The 12,075-nt window shown below is 41.1% G+C and overlaps 1 protein-coding gene across 4 annotated transcripts in view; it reads left to right on the plus strand.

Annotated features, from left to right (window-relative positions):
• The first annotated feature begins 2,853 nt into the window (after positions 1 to 2,853).
• The window catches only part of PHC1 (polyhomeotic homolog 1), a 20,398-nt gene continuing 11,176 nt past the window's right edge, over positions 2,854 to 12,075 (plus strand). The window contains exons 1-6 of one of the 4 annotated variants that reach the window (XM_015591491.2): positions 2,854 to 2,961; positions 5,780 to 5,937; positions 6,995 to 7,105; positions 7,916 to 7,996; positions 8,513 to 8,662; positions 9,237 to 9,392. In XM_015591491.2, the coding sequence (XP_015446977.1) occupies positions 5,824 to 5,937; positions 6,995 to 7,105; positions 7,916 to 7,996; positions 8,513 to 8,662; positions 9,237 to 9,392 (612 nt within the window). In that variant the 5' untranslated portion in view covers positions 2,854 to 2,961; positions 5,780 to 5,823. Of the gene's footprint in view, positions 2,962 to 3,039; positions 3,060 to 5,779; positions 5,938 to 6,994; positions 7,106 to 7,915; positions 7,997 to 8,512; positions 8,663 to 9,236; positions 9,393 to 12,075 lie in introns of those variants that run through there. The other 3 variants (XM_015591493.2, XM_015591492.2, XM_015591495.2) reach the window with 3 other exon arrangements.

The raw sequence follows: 12,075 nt of genomic DNA on the forward strand, positions 1-12,075 counted from the left end.
CTTCACAATTCAACAATTCATTGCACAATGCGGGACTCAGAAGTTTGAAGACTTCTTATTCAGTGTTCAGTTGAATCAGAATTATATTAGCTTACTTTCTATTTTATTTGCTTTAATTGCTTCCAAACAGTTAATTTCCTTTCAAATCCTGACGTTTCCTTATTTAGGTAAGTTTGCAGGGGGAGGGCTTCAATTTCTCCTTACCAGATAGAATGCATTTCCTTCTCACCTCTTTAAGCTAAAGTCTTTCAGTGTTATGCAGAGTAATTATTTAGCCTCCATTCACAAGAACTATTTGGTTTGTAAAAGAAAAGACTAATTCCAGCACAATCATTAAATGAAAATGAGAAAGTTTAGCAAAAAAAGAAAAGTCAGTTGTAGATTTTCTAGGAATCACAAATTGTTTTGCTCTGTTTAGATAAGTTCTTCCCAAGCTGATTTCAGTCTACGGCAATGATTTTTTTATGAATGGAGGTTTTCTAATACTTCACTTTACTGTTGATATATATTTTTATCCTGAAATTTTCTTTGGAAAGTTGCCTAGTCCCTGGAAGACTGGTCTGTCTTGGGAAGAAACGAACTTGAAAAGAATTACTGAGAAATGTAGGGTATAAGCCTCTATAAAAAAAGGGTTAAACTACTGACCCATAATCAATAAGGCATGCTCTGTGATAAGAGCATTCTTAGGCTAGATTTATATCAGACATTGAACAAATTATACATCATATCTTATCCCTTAACATCGTCTAAACGTATAACTTTAAGTAGATGTAGGAGCCGGTGGTCTAGAAAATACAAAAATTCTTTAGAGGTGAGATGTAACTATGTGCATTGGTAGTGATCCTGCTCCACTTCTAATGGGGCTGAAATGGCCAGATACCCATTAGGTATGCAAATTCCATAGGCTATTGGAAAAACACAGTCTGGCATCTGGGTTCTTTATCCTTGGAATATATAACAAGCCTTCTTTAGACATTTAGCAGTGATAATTCTCCCATGGAACTCATGGAAGCACATGAGTAACGTCTCTTGACGTGAATGCCACATAATCTGAAAGTTATCCATACGTACAACTATTTTTTATTAGTGCTAGGATATTCAGCTTAGGCTCAATATATCTATTCTAAGCCTCTGCAAGAAAGCTTTAAACTTAGACATGCCACAAATCTAGGTTTGAATTAAATGACTAATGCTTTAGTTTTTACCACTAGTTCTCTGCCAGAACCTTTTCAATTCATTCTTAGCCAAAGCCAGTCATCCATCCTGGCAACATACCCTTTCACCGCCCCACACCTTACATCTTTCCTTTTCCAGTCCTTTGGCTGCCCTCTGGTTTCTTCACTGGCATACTTGTCTGACTGGTTCCTAGAAGCCTGGAAGAGATTTTTCTCTTCTATAAATCTGGCTACCGCTAATTAAGAGCCTGGAGTCCAAACACTCCTCTCTCAATGCAAACCTAAACGGATCTAATTTATAAACAAAGAGAACACTTCTATTTTTTTCTGTCAAAACAACCCATGCATTGGCTTTTAAAGGAGAGACTAAAGATGGGTTGACAAAGAAATACCTGGATAGAACAGAGGTCAGGAAAAGTCACGAGGTAAATATAGTTACCAGACTACGATAACAACAGAAAAAGCATCAACTCTAGTTATTAATCCACAAGGTGTCCCCTGGTCCCTTCTGTAAGGGTTAATGAGGGCAGTTATCTTTGTTCTGTGCACTGATGTAATCCAAGCTTCCAAAAACAGTGAGAGACACATAGTAGGTGCTCTATAAATATTTGCTAAATGTCCAAAGTCTAAGATAATTAGAAACTGATGACAAAGGCTATTGCCTTATCAAACGTTTAATATTCCCAAATACCGCCCCATTGTTCTTTCGATACCCTTGCCTTCCCCCTTTTTGTCGTTCTAATTCTTTTACATGCGCATTTAAACCTAAGAACACACAAGCACACAAAATCCCTGACATTACAGACTTAAAAGTGTTACTCGAAGCAAGTTATATTAGATTGCTTTTAGAGGAATGTCAACTCCTAATGGGTTCACTGTTTCTGTTGCAGCATTCTTTCCCGCCTTCTTGGAGTTGAGGTGAGAGATTAAACAATCAAAATTCTTTTTCCTCAGTCTTTTTTTCCTTTCCTGTTCTTTCCTCGGCTTTCTTTCTTTTCCCAGTCTATCGTGTCTCTGGGGTCGTTGCTTTGCTCTTTCTCCCTCTCCTCCTGTTGGTCCCTTTGATCCTTTCTTTCTATGCCTTATTCCCAGAAGCTCCAGAAAATACCTTCTTTTTTCTCCTTTTCACGTCACTTCCCTCCCTTCTCCCATCTCCCTCTCCTCTATGAGAGGTGAGTTCCCCACTAGAGGCCAGCACTTTCTCAGTTTCGTCCCTCCAACCGGCGAGCAGAACTCGGAGAGAAAGAAGGGGAAAAAAAAGAGGAGAAAGGGAGAGAGAGACTGGGAAAAAAAAACAACCCCGGGGCCTAGAGCGCAGAGGCCCGGGAGCGGCGTCGTCATGGCAACGGGCGCCGGCAGGAAACGAGGGACGCGCGGAGGGAGGGGGAGGAGGGCGCCGAGGGGAGGGGGACAAGTCACTTTAACTTAATGAATCTTAGACCCCGCACTGTAAAATGAAGATAATCATAGTATACCTGTACTCTCAAATTAAAAAAAAAAATTCTGAAAACTATATCAAAATATCTTTCAAGCTATGAAGTGCAGTTGAAGTGTTAGTTGCTTTTCTCTCTCTACAACTCTTCAGGAAAGAAGCCCAGGTGATGTAAGACTTTCCTCAGAGATAATTTTGCCGCCTTATTCCTGAGGCTGTAGATAAAGGGGTTCAGCATGGCAGTGACCGCCGCGGAGGCCGAGAGAGCCCCCCGCCCAGCCCGGCGACCGGGGGACCCCGGCACATGAGGTGGACGCCCCCCGGGAGCACTTGGGTGCTGAGCCAGGCGCGAAGGTAACCCGGCGACCGCGGGCTGGGGAGGGGCAGGACCTCTGGGGGCTTGGCTGCGCGGGGAGGTTTCTCCAGCCACCTCGGTCTGTGCAACGCCCCAGGTACCTCCCCCAGTTTCTTTCCCTGCCTACCTCTAGCGCTTAGCTCTGCGGTCCTTCGGCTCTGCCTGTCCAAGACTTCTTGCTATTCATGTCGCTGTGCTTAATGCTGTCTGTCCGTCACCCTAGTTGCTTCTGACTGCTCATTTTCTCATTCATTTTTTCTTCTCAGACTTTGGCTCTCCCATCTAAGCATGCTGTCTAGTTATCTCCTTGCTTTATATGGTCCGCTGGGTTCCTCAGCCTCCAATTCCTTGACTTCTGTCTGTCTCTTTTGCCTGTCTCCCCACTATCAGTAAGCACATTTCCCTGCTAAGTTGGGTCAGTTCACTTCTGGTACTACTCTTTCTGCCCCTTACCCCGGTGTATTTGATTTGTCTTTGGAACCTCATTTTCATTAAGGTTCTATATACAACAAGGACCCGTGGGCGTCTACTATTCCTATACTCCAGATTACTTCCATTTCTTTGGCACAGACTTCCCCGAACCACCCCCTTCTCCCGCCTTCTTCCCATGCCCCATCCTTTCTACAAGACACAGTTTTATGCCTAGGGAAATTGATTTCTTCCAACTCTTGGCTCTGTAGGCCCAGTAATAGTTCCACTTCAATATCCTTTCCTACCTGCCTTCCAGGGGGTCTGTGCTCCTACTCACCCAAACCCATACACACCCAAATGCTACCTTTCAAGACGACAATGGTTTAGCTATTGTGGAGATTTCTATGGATCCGCTTCTCACTCTTTCTTCCCGTTTAATTCTGAAAACTTGAATTCACTGTGCCTCCCAAACTTTTTGTTGTCTTCATTTTCTGTACTTAATTTTACAAAGTTCCAACTTTGATCATGAACAAATAGATTTATGTTCCTGGGATCCAGAAATCTTGGTTTTGATGACAGTTTCCCTGGATTTTATTAAAGACTTTAACCTTGTCCCTTTCTATCTCTGTATCCATTTCACAATCTGAAAAAAATATTAAGAAGGCTTCCATTTTGGGGGAGATGAGGGGTTCATTTAATTAGCATTTCTACCTATTAATGTAGGAATTAATGCCCCCTCTAGCTAGTAAAGGGGTCTCATGTCTCTGAGTCCAGTGAACTAAGTCCAGTGATCTATACAACTGTGAGTGCTGCCTCTAATCCTTACCCACTTTTTTTCTTCACATGCTGATAATGAGGATTCATGGGTCTGTATCTGTTTAGTGCTTTGATATTTTGGCAAAAGATGTGGGGAGAAGGTAGACTAGAGTTGAAACTGATATGATTTCTCCAATGCACTTGGGTTACATCCATGTTTGCACTGACATTTGCTATTCCTAAATAAAACTGAAGAGATGGGTAGTTCTTGGGGGATAATGATGCAATCAGATGATACTGGGAATGTAATAACAAGAAATGTCCCCAACTCTATTTCTAATGCTAGCCGGTTTGATTTTACTTACTTTGCTTGTTTTGGATGCAGTCATTAAGATAAATCCACTGTAATAAAACTGTTGACAGCCTTTAACAGAAATTCTGGTTTGATATTTGCATTCCTAAACCACGTAGTGGTTTGCAGACCTATTTCTGTGCCTCAAAAGCACAGAATATAGCGTTTAGGTTTAACAAAAGAAAGAAAAAAAAAAGAATGAACAAAAAAAAAACTATTGTCATTTAGTGCTGCTTTAAAGGTACATGTCTTCTTGCTTCTCTTCTCCTATTTCTTTGCTTGGTTCTTACCAGTGTTTTCAAATGTCATTTTGCAAATTTTAGTCTAGACCCCAGAAGGTCAATTGTGACCACTTTAGTGGACTAAAAAATTGAATCTGTTTTTCTCAAATATTTTCATTGCTGTATATTTAATATGTTTAATACCTGGGAGTCATTTGTTAAAGCGATATATTACATTCAGTTGTGAAGCCTTCTTTGCAGATGAGGAAACTGAAGTGTAAGAAGAGAAAGTGACATGCCCAAGGTGTTGTTGTTAGCCTGAGCTTGAACCAGATAGCTCTTTGGGCTATATGTGGGCTGTAGACTAGCTCTTCTATCTCCTAGTTTTATGACTGCTCATGATGTGTTTAACCTGTGTGTATCTTAGGGCCCTCCTCCATAAACTGAGGACAGTGCATACTCAAACTGAGTGACACTGCCTTAATCATAGATTTTTTTCTGATTTGAAGAAGCATGTGCTAGTGTAGACTTGATACTTAGTAGGACAGCTCCTTTAATCTCAGAAAACCTCACTTCCGTAATTGTAAAGTGGGGATAATAATATTTACCTTAAAGCACTGTGAGAGATAATGAAGGTGAAGAGCCTGACTCAGTGAGAGGAGGCACCTAGTGGCTTCTCAGTAAATGGTGACTGATGTTAAGATGATACTGATAAGGATGTTGCAGATGCAGATAAAAATGAGATAACAATAAGTTTTAAACAGGAAGATTTTAAACTGTTCAAAAGCGTTAGGGGAATGTAAACTGGCCTTAGTATTGTGAGATGCTATCTTACATCCTGGCCATTTTATATTTAATAACAGCTATGAGGGAATGTGTAAAGGTTGTTTCTTTTGAGACACTGCATAGCTTCAAAAGATGGTGTGGGGAAGAGTGTACTGCAGATTTGGTAGTTATAAAACCTGAGAAATCGTGGATTATGGATGAAGAGGAAGATTCTTAGATTACATGAATAATAATATGAAATAATAGTTTGAGATCAGGTGTAAATTTTAATCATTTGCTACTTCCATCTAGGTCTTGAGTTAGAGCACCAGCCTTGGGAACCCTGGACCACTATCATGGAGACTGAGAGCGAGCAGAACTCTAACTCCACCAATGGGAGTTCCAGCTCTGGGGGCAGCTCTCGGCCCCAGATAGCTCAGATGTCACTATATGAACGGCAAGCAGTGCAGGTGAGGTTCAGCTCTGAGGGGCTGTGATCTGTGAGTATTGGCTTGGGGAAGGCATGGATGCCAGAAGATAATCGCCCTTAGTTCCTTTCCAGAAAACTGGGGGAGTTGGATTAGGTGATGACTAAGGTCCCTTCTAGCTCTGAGAATCTTAGGAGTTTACAACAGTTTGAGCAAGCAAACAGAGACTGAGATTCAGTCTTTAAGGTTTTTTTGTACTGTTCAGTTCATGTAGCTAGATTCTAACTAACCATTTCTCTTCATGGATTCTCAGGTTTTTAATCTTTGGTCTTTTAAAAATTACCTTGAGTAAGAGAAGTATAAAACTCTTTAGAGTTTTATTTTTAGACAAATGGTAAATTTCATGATTTTAAAAATTTGCTTGGGAATGGAGTCCTTTACTTAAAGTATTTTGGTTACTAGAATAACTATGCATATCATAAATAGTTTTAACTATTAAAGAATAAGAATATAGTAATATCCTAAAGTTAACACTTAAAACTAAATTACCAATATTGTTTAAGAAGCATCTATTAGCATTATATTGTAGATGTTTGAAAATGGCAGTTATTTGAAAATTTTACATGTTAGAATCTTTCATAAGCCACTTATTCAAGTTTTTCATCATTTTCAACCCCTTAGGGCTTTATCACCTCTGTCGTATCTCTAGAATATGGCCTTTTATTTTCTTCTTCTCTTCACATTTATCAACATTCCATTTATTTTTGACCCATCTATCCTCAGTTCTTTTCTTTGCCGTGTCATGTATTTTTAGATTTCATTTTGGGAAATAAGTGTTCATGTGAGTTACACTGCTTTACTTTTCTTTATATATAGAGCATAGCAGAATTAACTGCTTCTCCACTTTTTGAGGACTATATGAACTTACTGGTTCTCATATAAACAAAGTGGACAAATCAGAAGTTGATGGTTTAGCCAAACTCCCATCTTCCTTTGTCTCCTTGCCCTGTGTCCTGTCACAGGATCACAGTGATTTGCATAGAATAGGAGTTAGGAGTGATTCATTCTAAGTGAGTTGATCTTTTCTTTCTTCTCCTAGGCTCTGCAGGCACTGCAGCGTCAGCCCAACGCGGCTCAGTATTTCCACCAGTTCATGCTCCAGCAGCAGCTCAGCAATGCCCAGCTGCATAGCCTGGCTGCCGTCCAGCAGGTGAGAGGTCAGCAGCCAGCTGGCCTAAGAGGGAGGGGATAGGCGCTACAGGTGGGTAGGGGCATACTGCATCCTCCACTAAGTCTGGCTAGAAACATTCTCCTGTCCTCCTGTAGGAATGTGCCTCCTGTCCTCCTGTAGGAAGATTAATGGATCTTAGCTTCTGGGGTTGCAGTAAGAACTGTGGGAGAACTTCCTTTTGGAGGTAGACTGGCTATGTCTAGACCCACACTGTGGAATTCGGTAGCCACTGGCCACGTGGTGCTATTGAGTATTTGAAATGCGGCCTGTCCCAATTGAGATGTGCAGTAAGATTTGGATTTCAAAGACTTGGCAAGAAAAAAAAGTAAAATATCTCAGTAGTTTGTTTATGTTGGTTACACATTGAAACGAGGCTTAAAATACATTATTGGAATGTTCCCCTGTTTCTTTTCCCTTTTAAAAAATCTGCGTATTAGAAAATTATATATGTGGCTCATATTATATTTGTATTGGACAGCTCTGGGTTAGTTTTATCAGTTACTCATGATGTGACCTGACCAAAGGTTCTTGCATCTAAAAGAAAGTGAGAAGAGGAGGACAGGTTGCCTGCCTGCCCAAGGGGGTTCTGTGGGAGTCACTGCATAGTTAGCATATGTGGTAAGGTGAGATTGTTGGCACAGTGGATATACTTTTCTTTGCTTCATAAGAGTCTGTTGGTTCTTACCTGAAATCTTCATTACTTTTCGTGCCTCTGATTTATTGCTGGCAGATTCAGAGCCTTTTTCTTCGTTGTCTCCGCTCTTTCTTATTTCCTTTTCTCTCTCTCAGGCCACAATTGCTGCCAGTCGGCAGGCCAGCTCCCCAAACACCAGCACTGCACAGCAGCAGACCGCCACCACCCAGGCCTCAGTGAGTACTGCTTCTCCCCACTGAGAGGCTTCTCTCTCGGCATCTTTGTTTCTGGGCTAAACTTTGCGTGGCCGATCTCAGAGTGTTTACTGAGCCATCAATGGTATTTATTGCTCTTATGTAGTGAATGTTAGTAAAAGAAAAGTAACCAACTTGGATCTATGTAGGAGTCTTAACAAGGAAGTCTAAGAAAGGAGGAAGAAAATCCTGGGGAAGAAGAGGTGATAATAAAGGAAAGGGACTAATCTCTAGACCCTTCAATGAGAAGTAAAATCTGTTCTATTTGCCTTCTCAACTGTTACACTAGTGGCTAGGGACTGGTTTCTCTACTTTGGTAATACTCCACAGTAGCCAGGATGACAGTTACAGAAAGGAAAGTATTAATCATTTCCACCCCTGACTCTGTGAAAGTGAGATATTCTGTTCTTGACCATGTCACTCTGAATTTGTCAGTCACTTTCATTTCCTTTCACCTATCTTAAATCCTTAGTCTTCATTCCTTTCTATGCCACGCAGATCAATCTGGCCACCACGTCGGCCGCCCAGCTCATCAGCCGATCCCAGAGTGTGAGCTCTCCCAGTGCTACCACTTTGACCCAATCTGTGCTACTGGGGAACACCACCTCCCCACCCCTCAACCAGTCCCAGGCCCAGATGTATCTACGGGTAAGCCACAGACACAACTGCCATTGTCCCACGGGCGTAACTGTTCTGTCCCTGGCTAGGACTTGAGTGAGAGCTATTTTATTTAACCATAGTTACCCAGCTGTTTTAAGACAAGCCCATCTCCTTCCTATACCTTACTTACCTCTAGAAGTAACACTCACTATTCACAGGTAGCCTGCAGATTACATTGAGATCGTAAATTAAAAGTGTTCACCTTAACATTTGACTAAATTAACATCAGATAGTCTAATCTTTAAACCTAATTCTAAGTGTTAGCTCTTAGCCTATCTACTTACTTAACATAAATACTTGTTCTAAGATTCTCATTGTCTCAACTTCTTTGATGTGTGACTCTTTGTTATCCATCTCTAGTTTATACACATTCTAGGTTTTCTTCTGGATGATTCATCACATATGGAAAACAAAGGGTCTCCTGGGTTGGTGTGGAAAGGGGCAGGGCTTACTATTTCATATCTTCTGTTTATTTTGTCTTGTGGTCCTTCCCTTCCGTTTCTTCTGTCTTCTTTTCCTCTGGCTCTCTTTCCTCTGCTCTTCTTCCTCCTCTCCTTGCCAGCCACAGCTGGGAAACCTATTGCAGGTAAACCGGACCCTGGGCCGGAATGTGCCTCTAGCCTCCCAACTCATCCTGATGCCTAACGGGGCAGTGGCTGCAGTCCAGCAGGAGGTGCCATCTGCTCAGTCTCCAGGAGTTCATACAGATGCAGATCAGGTCAGTGGCAACCATTGACCTGTGGATGGGCACTGGGGAGGATGAAGGGAACGACCACAGACTAAGGCCCACCCTTATATCCCATTGCCACTTTTCAGAATTCTTACTTTCTTTTTCTTTTTTTTTTTTTTTTGATCCTTAATTTCTGTAGGACTTGAATCCCACACAACTTTTGAGTTATTTGAGTTAGTAAGGGAAATAAATTTGACTGAAAACAGCCCTGTGGATCTGGAAAGCCTTATTCTTAACACAGGGCAGATTTCCTTACTATTCTTTTGCCCTCCATGGCTCAGTTTATTCAGGAAGTCTTAATTCTCTCTCCTTGCAGTACTTTCTCTGGAAGATGAGGGATGGTTGAGGGAATTGTCCTGTTATATGGATGTGAAGCTGACCTGGCTAAGTTGCTGAAAGGATGTTTGATTCCTTCTCTTTATGAGTTCCTGTAGCTCTCAACTTTTTAGCAGTCCGTTTCCGCTCGCTGTGTTCCAAGGGAAATCTTCTTCACCATTGCTCCCCATGCCTTATCCCCAATATATACATAAAGCGTTAGTGTTATATATATATTTTAAGCCTGAATTTTTGATCTTATGACTGGGATGTAAACTGGGATCTCATAATACTTACTTTATTCTTTTAGTTTATCAGTTAGCAAGAAAATATTGAACTTTCTTTCTATTGATGTGCTCAGATATATACTCGAAACTTTGGGAGATTGAAAAGAAATATGAGTCAGGTCCTTATAAAAAAAGAGCTTAGAGAACAAAGAAGTGCGAAAGTAAATGGCACTAATTTGACACGAGAAGAGTTGGCTGCAGTAATCTTCAGTGACTTTTGGGATACTTGAACAAATTCTTGGAGGATGGGGTATGACTTGATTTGGAGTAAGAAGAAAACTGGAGAGAGAAAAGTATGTGTAAAGGCATCATTTGTATATGTGTGACTCTGAGTTGGGGGTGAGTGCATAAAGTGGAGACAGCAGGCCTGATGGTAGAAAAGGTCATTGTCGGGAAAAATCTGAAAGCCAGCTAACTTCATAGGCAGCAGGGGTCGTTGCTGGCTGTTGATCAGCAGATTAATAGGAAAAGGCAAGTACTTTAGAAAGAGTCAACTAGGAACATGTAACCAGAGAGAAAAGAGAAATTAAGGAACCTACTAAAGAAACTCTTGGGGTCAGCTAGTAACAAGGTAAGACCTTTGTTTTAGACTATGCTCACATTAGGATTAGAGGATGAGGTTGAGACTGTTTCCATATCCATTTCTTTCATTTATCCATCTATTTGTTGAGTGTCAACATGTGGAGGGACAGAGTAGTGGTTGAAAGTGTGAATCTGATGTTTGGGTCAGATTCCAACTCTACAACTGACTGTGCGACCTAGGCAAATGATCTAACATCTTTTTGCCATGGTTTTTTTTTAATATATAAAACATTTATTATAAAATACATACCTCAGGGTATGTTGTGAGGACTAAATGAGTTTATATGTATAAGTGCTTGAACAGTGCCTAGAGATGATGAGTGTTTATGAGTATTAGCTAGCATTATTCTATATCAGATTATATGTATTCCTTAGCCTTGAATGCCCAAGGAAGTCACAGTGACTAGACTGATAGAGATCACAAATCATTGAAGTACCAGATATTATATAAATAATCACCTGAGTGGTTTAATAATTGTTTCATTAGGAAATACAGCATGCTCTGAAATCAGAAAAGGACTTAATTTAGCCTTGGGATGGGGGTAGAAGTCAAGGAGGGCTCTCTGAGGAGGTGACAGTTAAATTCGGGCCTGTAGAAGCTAGTCAGGTGAAGACATAGAAGGAGAGTGCTGAAGGCAGGGGAAGCTTATGTCCAAAATCTCTGAGGAGGGAAGGAGCTTTATATATTTGAGGAACTGAAAGAAGACCTGTGTTCCTGGAGTTTGGCAAAGAGGGATGGAGATGGTGCTCGAGAGGTATGTGAAACCTCATCTTGTGGGACCTTGGGCACCGTTTTTAGGATTTTGGGCTTTATGTGAAGGGCAGTGGGAAGATATGGAAGGGTTTTAAGCATGGCATGGAGTGATTTGAGGTTTTTGTTGTTGTTTGTTAATTTTAAAGATTGTTGGCTCCTCTATGGAGAATAAATGGAAATGAATAAATGGAGTATGAATGTAGGGGGAACAACACCATCATAACAGTTTATGGGAAAGATGGTGTTTGGATTAGGTGGTAGCAATAGAGATGGACAGAAGTGAATATTGAGAAAAACATAGGTCAGTGAAAAAGGAGAACAGATTCAGTGGATGGGGAGTTGAGGAAGAAGCCAGAGATAAGACCTGACACAATAGCGAGGTGGCTGGTAGTGATAATTATGAGATAAAGAATGTTGGAGAAGTGGATTTAGGGTGAAGTTCACTTTTGGATATGCAGTCCTTTCTAGCCATCCAGGAGGAGATACGGGATCAGTGGTGTTATTTATGTGGTGGAAGCTCAGAGGAGAGCTGTGTTGAGATAAACATTCAAGAGCAGTAGGCATGTTGATAATTGAAGTCTGGGGAGTGTTTGAAATTTCATAGGGAGATGGTATGGATTGAGAAGAGAAAAGCCTTTAAGATGAAGCCCTGAGGGTTAGGGAGCCCTTAGAAAATAGGGCAGTTCAAGGTCAAGTGGAGGGTAATGGACTGGCAAAGTTGAACAGGAAAGAG

This window comes from Pteropus alecto, unplaced genomic scaffold (genome assembly GCF_000325575.1).
Source record: "Pteropus alecto unplaced genomic scaffold, ASM32557v1 scaffold94, whole genome shotgun sequence".
In the NCBI taxonomy this organism is placed as follows: Eukaryota; Metazoa; Chordata; class Mammalia; order Chiroptera; family Pteropodidae; genus Pteropus; species Pteropus alecto.